Source organism: Halictus rubicundus, unplaced genomic scaffold, assembly GCF_050948215.1.
Source record: "Halictus rubicundus isolate RS-2024b unplaced genomic scaffold, iyHalRubi1_principal scaffold0503, whole genome shotgun sequence".
NCBI lineage: Eukaryota > Metazoa > Arthropoda > Insecta > Hymenoptera > Halictidae > Halictus > Halictus rubicundus.
Genome location: NW_027489044.1, coordinates 34231 through 50118, shown reverse-complemented (window position 1 = coordinate 50118; position 15888 = coordinate 34231). Strand labels below are relative to the sequence as shown.

At 62.8% G+C, this 15888-nt stretch overlaps 2 protein-coding genes across 2 annotated transcripts; both read left to right on the top strand.

The window, feature by feature from the left end:
• Window positions 1-11714: 11714 nt before the first annotated feature.
• On the top strand, window positions 11715-14087 carry LOC143364365 (uncharacterized). Its single transcript, XM_076804762.1, has one exon. The coding sequence runs from the start codon at window positions 11715-11717 to the stop codon at window positions 14085-14087; it is 2373 nt and encodes a 790-aa protein (XP_076660877.1).
• Window positions 14088-14110: 23 nt separating this feature from the next.
• Window positions 14111-15589, top strand: LOC143364364 (uncharacterized). The gene has a single exon (XM_076804761.1). It carries the CDS (start codon window positions 14111-14113, stop codon window positions 15587-15589), a length of 1479 nt encoding a protein of 492 aa, XP_076660876.1.
• Window positions 15590-15888: the final 299 nt, after the last annotated feature.

Sequence of the window (15888 nt, the reverse complement as noted above, 5' to 3'; positions counted from 1 at the left end):
GGAGGTGGCCCCTGGCGGGTCGGGGGAGTCATCCCCCCCGACACCCGCGCAGGGCGCTGGAGAGGGGACTAGCGCGGGGACCCAATAATGGCCCACACTCCGCGCCGGTCCCCTCTACCGGTACTCCAGGCCAACCTCAACCACTGCCGCCGGGCCCAGGACCTGATGATCCAATGCCTGGCGGAGTGGGGGGTTGGCCTGGCCGTCGCCACGGAGCCGTACAGGGTCCCGGACCATCCACACTGGTCCGGTGACCTTGACGGCTCCGTGGCGATGTGGTGGGATCGCCATTCGGCGAGTGTACCCCCCTGCTCCGTGGTCGAACGGGGCAGGGGGATGATTTTAGTGAAGTGGGGAGGACTTCTGGTCGTGGGGTGCTACAACTCACCCAGCTGCGACTCCGCCGAACTCGGGTTGTTTTTGGACCGGCTGGGGCTGATGATAGCCCCATATATAGCCGGTCCGGTGTTGGTCCTGGGGGACCTCAATGCGAGGTCCACCACGTGGGGTAACCCCAGGACCAACGCCCGAGGCGGAGTCCTAGAAGACTGGGCGGAGGGGATGGAGCTCCGGTTGATTAACCGGGGCTCCGTGCCTACGTGCGTGAGGTGGAACGGCTGGTCCATTGTGGACGTTACGTTTGCGACGGCCGCCGCCTCACGCCGTGTGTCCAATTGGCGGGTCCTTGATGGAGAGACCTTGTCGGACCACTGCTACGTCCTGAGGGACGTGGCAGTGGTCTCGGACCCGCCGTTGGACACGCCCCTCCGACGTGGCACCCCTTCAGCGCCAAGATGGGCGCTGAAGCGACTAGACGGGGACCTGTTGAGGGCCGTGATTATCGGCTCCGCCTGGCCTTCGGCCAGGGAGCGCGGGGTGAATGAGGGGGCGGCCTGGATTCGGGACACGTTACAAATGATTTGTGACGTGGCGATGCCCCGGGTCCAGGCTCAGCCCCCGAGAAAGACCGTTTACTGGTGGTCGGGCGAGCTGGCCGAACTCCGTTGTTCGGCCGGCCGTGCCCGCCGCCAGTGCACCCGCGCCCGTCGCCGCCATTTCCTGGGCGGCGACGCGGAGCTGAGGGTCGCCGAGCTGTACAGGGAGTACAGATCGGCGGCCGTGGCCCTCAAGCGAGCTATTGCCGCAGCTAAGGCCAGGGCCTGGGACGAGCTCCTGCTCACCCTCCGTGACGATCCGTGGGGACGCCCATATAAGGCGGTGCTTGGGAAGCTCCGCCCCCGGGCGTCCCCTGTCACGGAGAGGTTGGACCCGGAACTTCTGGGGCGCGTTATGGATACCCTCTTCCCCCTCGCGGAGGAGGGGAGGTGGGTACGCGCCCCAGGTCCGACCATGGGATGGTCGGACGAGTTCCGGGTCACCGAGCTGGAGCTTGACCGGGCCGTCCGGGAGCTCCGGGCCGCGGGCAAGAAGGCCCCTGGCCCCGATGGGGTTCCCGGGAGCGTAATGGTCTTAGCCATAGAGGTCCTCGCCCCGGCGTTCAGGAGCGTCATGGACGCGAGCCTGCGCCGGGGAGTCTTCCCCACTGTTTGGAAGCAAGCGTGCCTGGTTCTCCTCCACAAGGAGGGGAAACCCGCAGAGTCTCCCTCTGCATACCGGCCGGTATGTTTACTCGACGAGGCGGGCAAGCTATTCGAAAGAATAATTGCCGCCCGCCTCGTCGAGCACCTGTCGCGGGGTGGTCCCGACCTGAGCGACAGCCAGTATGGATTCCGGAGGGGGCGCTCTACAATAGACGCATTAGAGCGTCTGCGCCTCCTCCGGGAAAGGGCTGTCGCTCGGGGCGGGGTGTTGATGGCTGTTTCGTTGGACATATCCAACGCTTTCAACGCCCTGCCCTGGTCGGAGATAATGGGGGCCCTGGACCATTTCCAGGTGCCCCCTTATCTCCGGGAGGTGGTCGGCGACTATCTCCGCGACAGGGAGGTGGTGTTCACCGGCCGGTATGGCATGGTTTATACGAGGGAGACGCACCGCGGGGTTCCACAGGGGTCGGTCCTTGGGCCACTCCTGTGGAACCTAGCGTATGACGCGGTGCTGCGGGTTGTCCTCCCCCCGGATACGGGTGTCATCTGTTATGCAGATGACACCCTGGTTTATGCCGAGGGGGAGGACTGGAGGAGGACCAGGCACCTTGCTGAGGCCGCCCTGGACTGCGTGGTCGGGCGAATCCGCAGAATGGGTCTGACGGTGGCCGCCGCAAAGACCGAGGCGATCTGGTTATACGGATCGTCTCGGTCGCCGCGGCCACCCCGTGGTCGGGACCTGTGGATTCGCGTCGCTGAAACCTCCGTCGCGATCGGGCCCAGGATGAGGTACCTGGGCCTGATCATAGACGGCCGCTGGCGATTCGATGGACACTTCGAGCTCCTCGCCCCCCGACTAGAGATGACGGCAGCCGCATTGGCGCGGCTGCTGCCGAATGTCGGGGGGCCGGATTTGAATGTACGCCGCCTCTATGTGGAGGTGGTGCGGTCTATAGCCCTGTATGGGGCCCCCGTATGGCACCGCTCGCTCGAGGCCAGCACGCCCAGCCGCAAGCTCTTTGAAAGAGTGCGGCGGCGGCTGGCCTTGCGGGTCATACGGGGGTACCGCACCATCTCCACCGAGGCGGCGGGACTCCTCGCCGTGATTCCACCCTTCACTGTGGTGGCGGCGGAGCGGGCGAAGCTATACCACATCGCCCGCTCCTTCCGCCGCCCGCCGGGGGTGGAACTCACGCGCGAGGAGGAGGAGGAGCTCGAGGGCCAGAATCGCCAGGCCCGGACGGAAGCTTTTTCGGAGTGGAGGGCGATGTTGGCGCCCTCCACACGTCCGATTGTCCGGGCCCTCCTGCCCATATTTCTTATATGGTGCGGGAGGCGGGGAAGGTTGACCTTCCGCCTCACGCAGGTGCTCTCCGGCCATGGCTGTTTTGGAGAGTACCTGCACAGGATGGGGCGGGAGCCGACGGCGCAGTGCCACCACTGCGGCGAAGATGTCGACACGGCGCGGCACACTCTGGAGGAGTGCCCTGCTTGGGCCGGGCCGCGCCGTGTCCTGCGAGCCGCAGTGGGCGGGTGGGACCTCGCGCTGCCGACCGTGGTCGACCACATGGTCGACAGCGTGGGGTCGTGGAATGCGGTGGCCTCCTTCTGTGAGGACGTGATGTCCCGGAAGGAGGCCGCCGAGCGGGCCCGGGAGCGGGACCCGGGCTCCGCGAGGAGGGTGTGGGCGCGGGGACGACCCCCGCCTCGACGTGTGCCCCCCCGGAGGTGGGCGGAGAGGGTAGGGAGAGCGCGGGGGTCTCCCCCGCGCCAACGTGTGCCCCCGGTTGTGGGGGGCGGAGTGGGGCTGGCGCGGGGAGTTTCCCCGCGCCCTGTTATGCCCCCACAACTGGGGGCGGTGAACTCGGGGGCCCGGGGTGTGAGCTGACCCGGGCCCCCGGGGGGGAGCATAGCTCCCCCCGTGATAGGCCGACACCCCCCGGGTTAGTTTCCCGGTGTAGGGGGGTGTCGGTCCGTCCCTCCCCGATTGGGGAGGGGGATCCGTGGGGGGTATTGGGTGAGGAAGGGTCGGGGCCTGCCGGATCACGCCTCCGACGGCCCTTCCTTCCGGTGGCGGCGTCTTCTTGCCTCGGCCGGGGCTGGTTCCTTCGGGATACCGGCCCCGAGCGGGGCACGAAGACTCCGGGAGCTGTGGGTGGACCGAGCTGGGGCTCGGGAAGCCCAATCCGAAGGCTCCAGGGATGGGGACACCGGGCGGGTCCCTCCGCCCGGGGTCTTATAGCATAGGCAGTGGGGGAGGTTAACCCCTCCCCCGGGGTATGATGATAGCTGGGAGGTGTCCTGTTGAGTACTCGCGTGATCCAGGCACCTCCCGTGTAACTTAGGTGGGCGTGAGGTTTTAGTGGGTAGTCTCCGGGGGCTCCGCCCCCCGGAGAGAATCCCACATAACCCCGGCTTCCCCCAGGGAGTCGGGGTATGTATAAAACATTTCCTCACGATAAAAAAAAAAAAAAGGGTTAGGGTTAGGGTTAGGGTTAGGGTTAGGGTTAGGGTGGGAACCAAGGGGATATGGGCTTAGTAGTGGTGATTCGGATCCACTGCTAGGTATACCACAGTGGTGGTGGTCATATCCCTAAAATCCTCTACGCTCCACCTCCTCGTGGTGGTCCCTGGGAACACACATAATTGTGTGTTGCTAACGGAGCGAGGGGTATTCCGCGGGAAGTAGTTCCTTTGACGTGTGAGGCGATGCCGGCGGGATCTTCGGATCCTGGCAGGGCCTCCCTTGCCGGTAAGGCTCACACGGAGGGATGAAAACCGCGGTCGGTGTGTCCTGCGGGCAACGGCCGGGGAGGCCGCCGCAGGGCCCCAGACCGTAAACCGGTGGTCATGTTTTACCGGAACGGGGGGGCTTGCCTTAATCGGCTGGCTCTGCGAGGAGGATAAACCTCTATAAAAAAGTCTCCATCCCAAGCTGTCGGAAACGCGGTGAGGGGACTCTCCCGGAGCTCCGGGAGTGGGCGGGGGGACTTCACCCGCTCGTTAGCGTTTGACCACCTCGGGATACCTGCCGACCTCCCGTTGTATATAGGCTTGCCCGGGTAGTGGGGGCTCTGCCCGGGTGGACCTTATTTCCCGCCATGCTCGTGGGATTACTATGGAATCTAACATTAAAAATAAAATTGTAGAGGGAAAGGAGGGGGCACCACTCCCGAAAGTGGTAGTGGAGGGAGTTGGGACGGTCCTGGACCTGTCCCAGGAGGAGAGGAGCCAGACCCCAGCTGTTGGGGACCGGCCCTTTCTCCGGCCGGAGAGGGGAATGAGGGGGCGTGGTCGGCGCGGCGAGTCGGTGGACAGATTGTCCAACGTCTCGACCCAGTCGGCCCCCCCCCAACCCCAGCGTCGTGGGAGTGAAGCGCTCGCTGCCGCCAACTCCGGGCAGGACGTCGCCGACTCCGTCAGTCGGCAAACGGGAGCGGCTGAACGACGATGTCCGCCCGGATATAAGGGCCATGCTTCCCGGGGAACTGTCCGCATTTATTGCGGAACAGTCGGACGTTGCCCGGGAGCTCGCGGAGGCCAGCCGGAACCTTAAGGGTACCCACCTTAAGGGGATCCGCGAGGCCTCCGCGGACATAAAGGCGGCAGTGAGGGAGTTGGAGCGCAGGGGCGTCCAGGTTGGACCCCCTGCCGACTCCCGCGCCCCTGTCTCCCAAGGTGACGCTGGGGACGCCGCACTGCGGCTGGAAAATGCGGCGCTCCGGAGGGAGCTATTGGAGACCCGCGACTCGCTTCGGGCCATCAGGGGGGAACTGATGGTCATGAAGCGGTTGCGGGACGCTCCCTCCCTGCCGCAAGTCTCCGCCACCGAGGTAGGTGAGGTCGCTGCGACCCCGGCGAAGCAGCCGGACCTTATGGCCCAGATGCGGGCCCTCATGGAGGAGGGCCTCAGATCCCTCCGCGAGGAGATGCGGAGGGAGCTGCGCCGGGTGACCGGGCATGGTGCCCGTGGGGACCCCCGGCCGCCGCCGCCGGCCCCTCCGGCGCCGCCGCGGCCCGCCCCTACGCCGGCTCCGCCGACGCCTGCCCCTGCCCCTGCCCCGGGGACTGGGGTTACGAAAGGGAAGAAGAAGAAGAAGAAAAAGAAGGGGAAGAAGGCTGGGGAGGCTCCCCAGCCTTCGGTCGCCCGCCCGGCCCAGCCCCCTGCGCCCGCGCCGGGTACCCCGGCTAAGCCGGGGACCTGGGCGGAGGTGGTCGGGAGGCGGGCCATCTCCGCGGCCAAGGCCGCTGCTAAGGCCGCGGCTGAGGTGGCGGCAGCCGTCTCGGCTGGCGCCCCAAAGGGAAGGAGGGCCGCTGTCCCCGCCTCGAAGGGCGGGAAATCAGCGGCCAAGGTCAGGGCCCCGCCACGCTCCGCGGCAGTCACTGTGACTGTCCCGGAGGGGAGCGGGGCCTCGTATGAGGAGGCCATTAGGAGGGCCCGCCAGGGCGTCGATTTAGACGCCCTCGGCATCGGGGCCCTCCATTGGAAGAGGGCGGTAACCGGGGGCCTCATTATTGAGGTCCCCGGTGCCGATGGGGGCCCTAAGGCCGATGCCTTGGCCGCCAAGATGGCCGCCGTCCTGGGGGGGATGGACGTAAAGGTGTCCAGGCCCGTGAAGAAGGCGGAATTCCGCCTCACGGGCCTGGAGGTTTCCGTGACCCCCCAGGAGGTAGTGGAGGCGGTCTCGAAAGCCGGGGGCTGCACCGCCGAGTCCGTTAGGGTTGGGGAGCTTAAGGCTCCGCCCAGCGGACTCGGCACCGTATGGGTGCAGTGCCCGGCCGTGGCGGCCTTGGCCATCGAAAAGGCCGGGAAATTGCGCGTGGGGTGGTCCACCGCCCAGGTGGTTGTGCTGGCGGCTCGGCCGCTGCAGTGCTTCCGCTGCCTTGCCCTTGGGCATGTTCGGCAGCGGTGCACTGCGGAGGTCGACCGCAGCGGTCACTGCTACCGCTGCGGTGACGCCACCCACCGGGCGGTGGAGTGTAAGGCGCCGCCCCATTGCGTTGTTTGCGCGGCCTTGGGGAGACCGGCGGGCCACAAGGCGGGGAGCAAGGCGTGCTCCCCGCCACCAAAGGCCAAGAAGGGGAAAAAGGGGGCGGGCGGTGTGGCGCCCACCCCAGTTACGCCACCGGATACCCCGGTGGCGAAAGCGGCCGCTCCCCCAACCTCCAAGGAGGGGGAAAGTATGGAGGTGGAGGCGGCCGCCAGCGGGGCGGGGGGTAATGACCCCCCGCCAACCGCATCGGCGGCTAAGGAGGGGACCAGCGCGAAGGCCAATTAATGGCCCATATTCCGCGCTGGTCCCCTCTCCCGGTACTCCAGGCCAACCTCAACCACTGCCGCCAGGCGCAGGACCTGATGGTCCAATGCCTGGAGGAGTGGGGGGTTGGCCTGGCCGTCGCCACGGAGCCGTACAGGGTCCCGGACCACCCACACTGGTCCGGGGACGATGACGGCTCCGTGGCGATATGGTGGCGTCGCCACTCGGCGACTGTGCCCCCCTGCTCCGTGGTCGAACGGGGCAGGGGGATGGTTATGGTAAAGTGGGGAAGATTTCTGGTCGTGGGGTGCTACAGCTCACCCAGTTATGACTCCGCCGAATTAGGGATGTTCCTGGACCGGCTGGGGCTAATGATAGCCCCTTATATAGCCGGTCCAGTGTTGGTCCTGGGGGACCTCAATGCGAGGTCCTCCACCTGGGGTAACCCCGGGACCAACGCCCGAGGCGGAGTCCTGGAAGACTGGGCGGAGGGGATGGAGCTCCGGTTGTTAAACCGGGGCTCCGTGCCTACGTGCGTGAGGTGGAATGGCTGGTCCATAGTGGACGTGTCATTCGCGACAGCCGCCGCCTCGCGCCGTGTGTCCAACTGGCGGGTCTGGAGTGGAGAGACCCTGTCGGACCACAGCTACGTCCTGATGGACGTGGCTGTGGTCTCGGACTCGCCATTGGACACGCCCCTCCGACGTGGCACCCCGTCAGCGCCCAGATGGGCGCTGAAACGACTGGACGGGGACCTCCTGAGGGCCGTGATTATCGGCTCCGCCTGGCCTTCGGCCAGGGAGCGCGAGGCAGACGAGGGGGCTGCTTGGATCCGGGGCACGTTGCAGATGATCTGTGACGTGGCGATGCCCCGGGTCCGAGCTCAGCCCCCGAGAAAGTCAGTTTACTGGTGGTCGGGGGAGCTGGCCGAACTCCGCAGTTCGGCCGGCCGAGCCCGCCGCCAGTATGCCCGCGCCCGTCGCCGCCATTTTCTGGGCGGCGACGCGGAGCCGAGGGTCGCCGAGCTGTACAGGGAGTACAGATCGGCGGCCGTGGCCCTCAAGCGTGCGATAGCCGCTGCTAAGGCCAAGGCCTGGGATGAGCTCCTGCTCACCCTCCGTGAGGATCCGTGGGGACGCCCGTATAAGGCGGTGCTTGGGAAGCTCCGCCCCTGGGCGTCCCCGGTCACGGAGCGGTTAGACCCGGAACTTCTGGGGCGCGTAGTGGATACCCTCTTCCCCCTGAGCGAGGGGGGGAGGGAACGCGCCCCGGGTCCGGCCATTGAATGGTCGGACGAATTCCGGGTCACCGAGTGGGAGCTGTACCAGGCCGTCCGGGAGCTCCGGGCCAGGGGCAAGAAGGCCCCTGGCCCCGATGGGGTTCCCGGTGGTATAATGGCCTTAGCTATGGAGGTCCTCGCCCCGGCGTTCAGGAGCGTCATGGACGCGAGCCTGCGCCGGGGAGTCTTCCCCACGGTGTGGAAAGAGGCGTGCCTGGTTCTCCTCCAAAAGGAGGGGAAACCCGCAGAGTCTCCCTCTGCATACCGGCCGGTTTGTTTACTCGACGAGGCGGGCAAGCTATTCGAAAGGATAATTGCCGCCCGCCTCGTCGAGCACCTGTCGCGGGGTGGTCCCGACCTGAGCGACAGCCAGTATGGGTTCCGGAGGGGGCGCTCCACTATAGACGCCCTGGAGCGTCTGCGCCTCCTCCGTGAACGGGCTGTCGCTCGGGGCAGGGTGTTGATTGCGGTGTCGCTAGACATATCTAACGCCTTCAACGCCCTGCCCTGGTCGGAGATAATGGGGGCGCTGGACTATTTCCAGGTGCCCCCTTATCTCCGGGAGGTGGTCGGCGACTATCTCCGCGACAGAGAGGTGGTATTTACCGGCCGGTATGGTATTGTGCACTCGAGGGAGACGCACCGCGGCGTTCCACAGGGGTCGGTCCTCGGACCGCTCCTGTGGAACTTGGCGTACGACGCGGTGCTGCGGGTTGTCCTCCCCCCGGATACGGGTGTCATCTGCTATGCGGATGACACCCTGGTTTATGCCGAGGGGGAGGATTGGAGGAGGACCAGGCACCTTGGAGAGGCCGCCCTGGACTGCGTGGTCGGGCGAATCCGGAGAATGGGGTTGACCGTGGCCGCCACAAAAACCGAGGCGATTTGGTTGTATTCGCCTCGGGTGTGGCGGCTACCCCGTGGTCAAGATCTCCGGATTCGTGTCGCTGAAACCTCCGTCGCGATCGGGCCCAGGATGAGGTACCTGGGCCTGATCATAGACGGCCGCTGGCGATTCGATGGACACTTCGAGCTCCTCGCCCCCCGACTAGAGAAGACAGCAGCCGCATTGGCGCGGCTGCTGCCGAATGTCGGGGGGCCGGATTTGAACGTACGCCGCCTCTATGTGGAGGTGGTGCGGTCTATAGCCCTGTATGGGGCCCCCGTATGGCACCGCTCGCTCGAGGCCAGCACGCCCAGCCGCAAACTCTTGGAAAGAGTGCGGCGGCGGCTGGCCTTGCGGGTCATACGGGGGTACCGCACCATCTCCACCGAGGCGGCGGGACTCCTCGCCGTGATTCCACCCTTCACTGTGGTGGCGGCGGAGCGGGCGAAGCTATACCACATCGCCCGCTCCTTCCGCCGCCCGCCGGGGGTGGAACTCACGCGCGAGGAGGAGGAGGAGCTCGAGGGCCAGAGTCGCCAGGCCCGGACGGAAAGTTTATCGGAGTGGAGGGCGCTGCTAACGCCCTCCACACGTCCGATTGTCCGGGCCCTCCTGCCCATATTTTACATATGCTGCGGGAGGCGGGGAAGGTTGACCTTCCGCCTCACGCAGGTGCTCTCCGGCCACGGTTGCTTCGGAGAGTACCTGCATAGAATGGGGCGGGAGCCGACTGCGCGGTGCCACCACTGCGGCGAAGATGTCGACACGGCGCGGCACACTCTGGAGGAGTGCCCTGCTTGGGCCGGGCCGCGCCGTGTCCTGCGAGCCGCAGTGGGCGGGTGGGACCTCGCGCTGCCGACCGTGGTCGACCACATGGTCGACAGCGTGGGGTCGTGGAATGCGGTGGCCTCCTTCTGCGAGGACGTTATCAAGCAGAAGGAGGCCGCCGAGCGGGCCCGGGAACGGGACCCGGGCTCCGCGAGGAGGGTGTGGGCGCGAGGACGACCCCCGCGCCGGCGTGTGCCCCCCACGAGGGGGGCGGTGAGGGATGGGAGGGCGCGGGGGTCTCCCCCGCGTCAACCATTGCCCCCGGGAGTGGGGGGCGGAGGGGTTTTGGCGCGGGGGGTATCCCCGCGCCCTGTTTCGCCCCCACCGGTGGGGGCGCTGAATTTGGGGGCCCGGGGTGCGAGCTGACCCGGGCCCCCGGGGGGAGCGTAGCTCCCCCCGTGATTGGCCGACACCCCCGGGATAGTTTCCCGGTTAGTGGGGGGTGTCGGTCCCCCCTCCCCCCGATAGGGGAGGGGGACCGTGGGGGGTTTTTGGGGAAAGGAAGGGTCGGGGCGTGCCGGATCGCGCCTCCGACGGCCCTTCCTTCCGGTGGCGGCGTCCTCTTGCTCTGGCCGGGGCTGGTTCCTTCGGGACACCGGCCCCGAGCGGGGCACGAGGACTCCGGGAGCTGTGGGTGGACCGAGCTGGGGCTCGGGAAGCCCAATCCGAAGGCTCCAGGGATGGGGACACCGGGCGGGTCCCTCCGCCCGGGGTCTTATAGCGTAGGCAGTGGGGGAGGCTAACCCCTCCCCCGGGGTATGATGATAGCTGGGAGGTGTCCTGTTGAGTACTCGCGTGATCCAGGCACCTCCCGTGTAGCTTAGGTGGGCGTGAGGTTTTAGTGGGTAGTCTCCGGGGGCTCGCCCCCGGGGAGAATCCCACATAACCCCGGCTTCCCCCAGGGAGTCGGGGTATGTATAAAACATTTCCTCACGATAAAAAAAAAAAAAAAAAAAAAAAGGGTTAGGGTTAGGGTTAGGGTTAGGGTCGTAGTGGATACCCTCTTCCCCCTGAGTGAGGGGGGGAGGGAACGCGCCCCGGGTCCGGCCATTCAATGGTCGGACGAATTCCGGGTCACCGAGTGGGAGCTGTACCAGGCCGTCCGGGAGCTCCGGGCCAGGGGCAAGAAGGCCCCTGGCCCCGATGGGGTTCCCGGTGGTATAATGGCCTTAGCTATGGAGGTCCTCGCCCCGGCGTTCAGGAGCGTCATGGACGCGAGCCTGCGCCGGGGAGTCTTCCCCACTGTGTGGAAAGAAGCGTGCCTGGTTCTCCTCCAAAAGGAGGGTGTTTCGGATCACGCGAGCTCCGCGGCGGCACGAGACCCAAGTCCGGGGCAAGGGGCAAGAGAGGTGACGGGAATGCCCAAACACAACAAGGCGCTAGACCACCGAGCCTCTCGTCACCTCTCCCCACCATCTTCAGCGCAACCGACTCCCGATAAGTCGTTATAATTAGTCTTTTGAACTGCTCTGTCTAATACGCATCGCTTCGCTCGAGCCTTGCTGTTTTTCTCTTCGCAAAAGGAAACTCATTGCGCTTCTTCGGGTTTCCGCGCTTAGCTTAGTTATAGTTTTCTTACTTTGTTTTACGTATAGTCTTAAGTTGGTGACGGTATTAGTTTATAAGTGACTCACGCAAGTTTGGAAGAAAATAGACGATATATTTAGAACACCACAGTGCTCACAACGAAGTTTCTTAACTCCCTCCACGATTCCTACTGCATCCTTTAACATAAATTAGTGGTCCTTCGAGCCGGATCCTCGTGTGAAACGTGGAAAACGTGTCGTGGAGGTGCGTCGTTTGAATTTAACGGTCGCTAGTGCTGTGTGTGTTGTTCGACCCCGTAAGACTTTGACTTTGACGGTTTGACTTTGTCCGGAACGCGCTGTGCTTCAGCCAACTGCCATTTTAAACCCACCATGGATGCCGTTCTTAAAAAGCAGGAGACGTTGGCGGCAAGGATCTCTCGCATGATCGAGAACCTAAAAAAGAAGGGAGCCGACAATATTAATCGGGATACAGTCGAGGCAAGACTCGAATTGCTGGAGTCCTACTGGCTGGAGTTCACCAACAACGACGACAAGATCCGCGCCAAAGCGGACGACGAGCTTCTGAAATCCCGCTATCTCGTCGATAACCAATTCGACGTAGCTGAAGAGGCCTATATATCGCAAAAGGCCGGACTAAAGAAGATGCTGGGAAGAACCACGGTTCAACCGGGAGCTGCTGCCGCCCCTCCACAACCGAAACGAGCATCGATGCCGAAAATCGTCATCGAACCTTTCGACGGCGACTACACAAGGTGGACCAGCTTCCGGGACCTCTTTCGGTCGTTGGTTATTAACAACCAACAACTGACCGACGTCGAGCGCCTTCACTACCTAAAGACGAGCATTATCGGGGAACCTGCCGATAGCCTGCGTCACATTCCCATCACCGACGACGACTTTCCTCGCGCATGGAAGCTGCTCGAAAGGGAATATGACAACGTCGCCATGCTAGTCAACGCTCAACTTGGCGTACTGTTGTCCCTTCCAGGCATGAGGACTGCATCGGCTTCTGAGCTCAAAACCCTGTTGCATGGAACTCAGAACGCCGTGGAAGCTCTAGCTGCGTTAAAACGCCCCGTCGAACACTGGAGCGATTGGCTCAATTACATTACCGTCCAACGCCTGGACAGTGAGACAAGGCTTAGCTGGGAGACAACGCTGGAGGGAGAAGATGAGATGCCGACCTTTTCCCGATTACTGGACTTCCTGAGGGCACGCTTGCGGTCTTTGACCGTATCCTCGCTACCCTCTTGCAACTTGCTCACCACCGCCGCTTCATCGCACCTTACTGTTCCATCTGACGACGGAAGGCCCCCCACTCCAACTGCTGGAAGACGGGCCCCCACTCCACCTGCAGCTCCTCGCGGGACATCTCGCCGGCCGAAGGTGCACGCCGTGACGGGAACACCCGGAAACTCGCGATGCCGTCTCTGCCGCAAGGATCACTTTGTCCTTTTCTGTCCCTCGTTTAAAAGCTGCACACCCCCGGAGAGGAGGAAATTGGTAACAGAACACGATCTCTGCTTCAACTGTCTATCTAACCACCACGTACGCGATTGTAAATCGAATAAGCGTTGCCAAACCTGCGTGGGCAAACATCATACTGCCCGTCATATTCCTCACGGGAGTACTCCCTCTGAGTACAATGCCGAAGCGTCGTCCTCCGTGTCCAAACCTATCGCTAAAATAGTAAATTGTACGCGGATGAACCAAACCCTCATTCTAGCTACCGCGATCGTGGGGATAGAGGTCTATCCGGGCGAAAGAATCTTTGTCCGCGCTTTAATCGACCCTTGTTCCGAAGTCTGCTTGATCGGGGAAAGCATCGTGCAACGATACAAATTATCTCGCAAACCTTTTAATATACCGCTGGAGGGAGTCGATTCGATGCGAAGTCGACCCCGAGGGAGAGTGAATTTGACCGTGTCATCGCGATTAGACCACACGGTCTCATACTCGGTAGACGCTGTCATTCTCCCGCGGCTATCGTCTTACGAGCCACCTACCACTGCCTGTCCTAATGCATGGCCTCACCTCGCGAACCTGGAAATGGCGGACCCGGAAATCACTTCGCGACAACCCATCGAGCTTTTGCTTGGAGCCGATGTCTACGCGTTAATTCTTCGCGAAGGTCTGCGGACGGGCGCGGCGGGCGCTCCTATCGCCCAAGCTACCACCCTGGGCTGGATTGTGACCGGACCGCCGGGAGAGTCGGAATTTTCTCCTTCAAACCCTCGTCGGATCGTCCTGCATTGTGCAGTCGACGATGATATCAGCACCCTGCTGCAAAAATTCTGGTCCTTGGAGGAAGTAGTCGCTCCCCCCTCCTCTAGTGAGTTGACCGCTGACGAAGACGAGTGCGAAAATCACTTCGCCCGTACTCACACGCGTGACCGTACGGGTCGATACATCGTCCGGCTTCCGTTTAAGCGTGCTCTCTCGGTGCTAGGTGACTCTCGACGTACAGCCGCCGCGATGCTTTCTAAACTTGAGAGACGTTTCTTAAATGCCGAGGACCTTGCCGAGAAATACCGCTCCTTTCTAGATGAGTATCTCCAGCTAAATCATATGGAAATCGCTACCGGGATTAGAGAAAACTCCAAAATTTTCTATCTTCCGCATCACGGCGTCTGGCGAGAGTCAAGCACCACGACCAAGCTACGCGTCGTGTTCAATGGCTCTAGTAAGACGACAACCGGTGTCTCGCTGAATGACATTCTACATTCTGGCCCCACGCTATAGTTTTCGCCGCCGATATGGAGAAGATGTATCGGCAAATCTGGCTTGCTGAGGAGGATCGCGACGCCCAACGCATCCTGTGGCGCCGCGATTCAGGCGACCAGGTGGGCGAGTATCGACTCCGGACGGTCACGTACGGTCTAGCTTGCGCTCCCTACCTGGCTATGCGTACAATACGACAACTCAGTCTCGACGAGGGGGGTCGTTTTCCGCTGGCTGCCGCCTGTTTACAGTCCGACGTTTACATGGACGATGTGCTCTCCGGAGCCTCGACTATCGATGAGGCTCTGGCAATCCAGGGACAATTAATTGCAACACTCAAGGCGGGCGGCTTCACCCTGAGGAAATGGACCTCCAATGACTCAAGGTTGCTTGACCACCTCTCAGCGGAACACGTCGCTTCCTCGGGGGAACGCCCATTCGAGAGCATCCTTTCTTTACTGGGACTAAAGTGGCAGCCCGCGGGAGACTTTTTTCTCTTCAATCTGAAACCGCGTGACACTCAGGCAATGATCACTAAGCGACAGGTTTTGAAGGAGATGGCTTCGGTCTACGATCCTCTCGGTTTTTTGGCGCCGGTCACGGTTACAGCAAAAATATTTCTCCAGACGCTCTGGCTCTTGAGACTCGATTGGGACGACCCCCTGCCCCCCGCGCATGCTAAATATTGGGCGACCTATTCGCACAGTCTCGCGGGGATTTCGGCTGTCAAGATGCCTCGCTGGGTGGGGATGGGTAGTAAACACGCGATAGAAATACATGGGTTTGCCGACGCTTCGGAAAAGGCGTATGCCGGCGTTGTTTACCTTCGCTCATTTCCGAACACCGCGAAGCCACTCGTGAGGCTAGTCATCGCCAAAACAAAAGTCGCCCCCCTCCAACAGGTATCTCTTCCTCGGCTTGAATTGTGCGCCGCCGTGCTTCTTTCGCGGCTAGTCAAACGTACACTAAACGCCTTATCGTTGCATGACGCTAAAATATACCTCTGGTCAGACTCGAAAATAGTTCTCGGCTGGCTTCAGGGTCGACCCTCCAAATGGAAGACATTTGTTGCTAACAGGGTCGCGGAGATTCAAAACCTCTTCCCCGGTGATGTATGGTATCACATCCGCTCAAAGGAAAACCCTGCCGATCCCGCTTCTCGGGGCTTAAACGGGGACACTCTGGCTAACAATTCGCTCTGGTGGCAGGGGCCGTCCTTCCTCTCCACCTCGATCACTGAATTTAAAGGACACGATGCGACCGTTCTGGACACGGAGGAAGAAAGACGCGCTGAAAAAACCGTCCTTAATACTACCGTCGCGTCGCAGTCCTCCGCGCCAACTACCGACTTACTCTTTCGGTACTCGTCCTTCACGCGCCTCCTGCGGTCGGTTGCGTGGTGCTTGCGGTTCCTCAACTGCGCGCGAGGAACTTCTACCGTCAAGGACAGCTTTCTACGGACCGCTGAATTGGACAACGCTCGACTTGTCATCGTTCTCATCCACCCACACGATGGCCGTTAGGGAGGGTCGAACAAGTGCACGCCGGATCGGACGGACTTGTCCGAGTTGTAACGGTGCGCACAGCGACGGCAACACTCACACGGCCGGTCGCTAAAATTTGTCCCTTTCCCCCCCGTACCTCGACCGATGACAGCTGAGCCATCAGCTCGGCACATAATTTGTTGATGCGTCGCCTCGATCAACAAAGGCGGGCGGGATGTTTCGGATCACGCGAGCTCCGCGGCGGCACGAGACCCAAGTCCGGGGCAAGGGGCAAGAGAGGTGACGGGAATGCCCAAACACAACAAGGCGCTAGACCA

Excerpts from the sequence above, each read along its gene's own strand:
- LOC143364364 (XM_076804761.1), top strand. The coding sequence starts at position 14,111 with ATGTATCGGCAAATCTGGCTTGCTGAGGAGGATCGCGACGCCCAACGC.
- LOC143364365 (XM_076804762.1), top strand. The coding sequence starts at position 11,715 with ATGGATGCCGTTCTTAAAAAGCAGGAGACGTTGGCGGCAAGGATCTCT.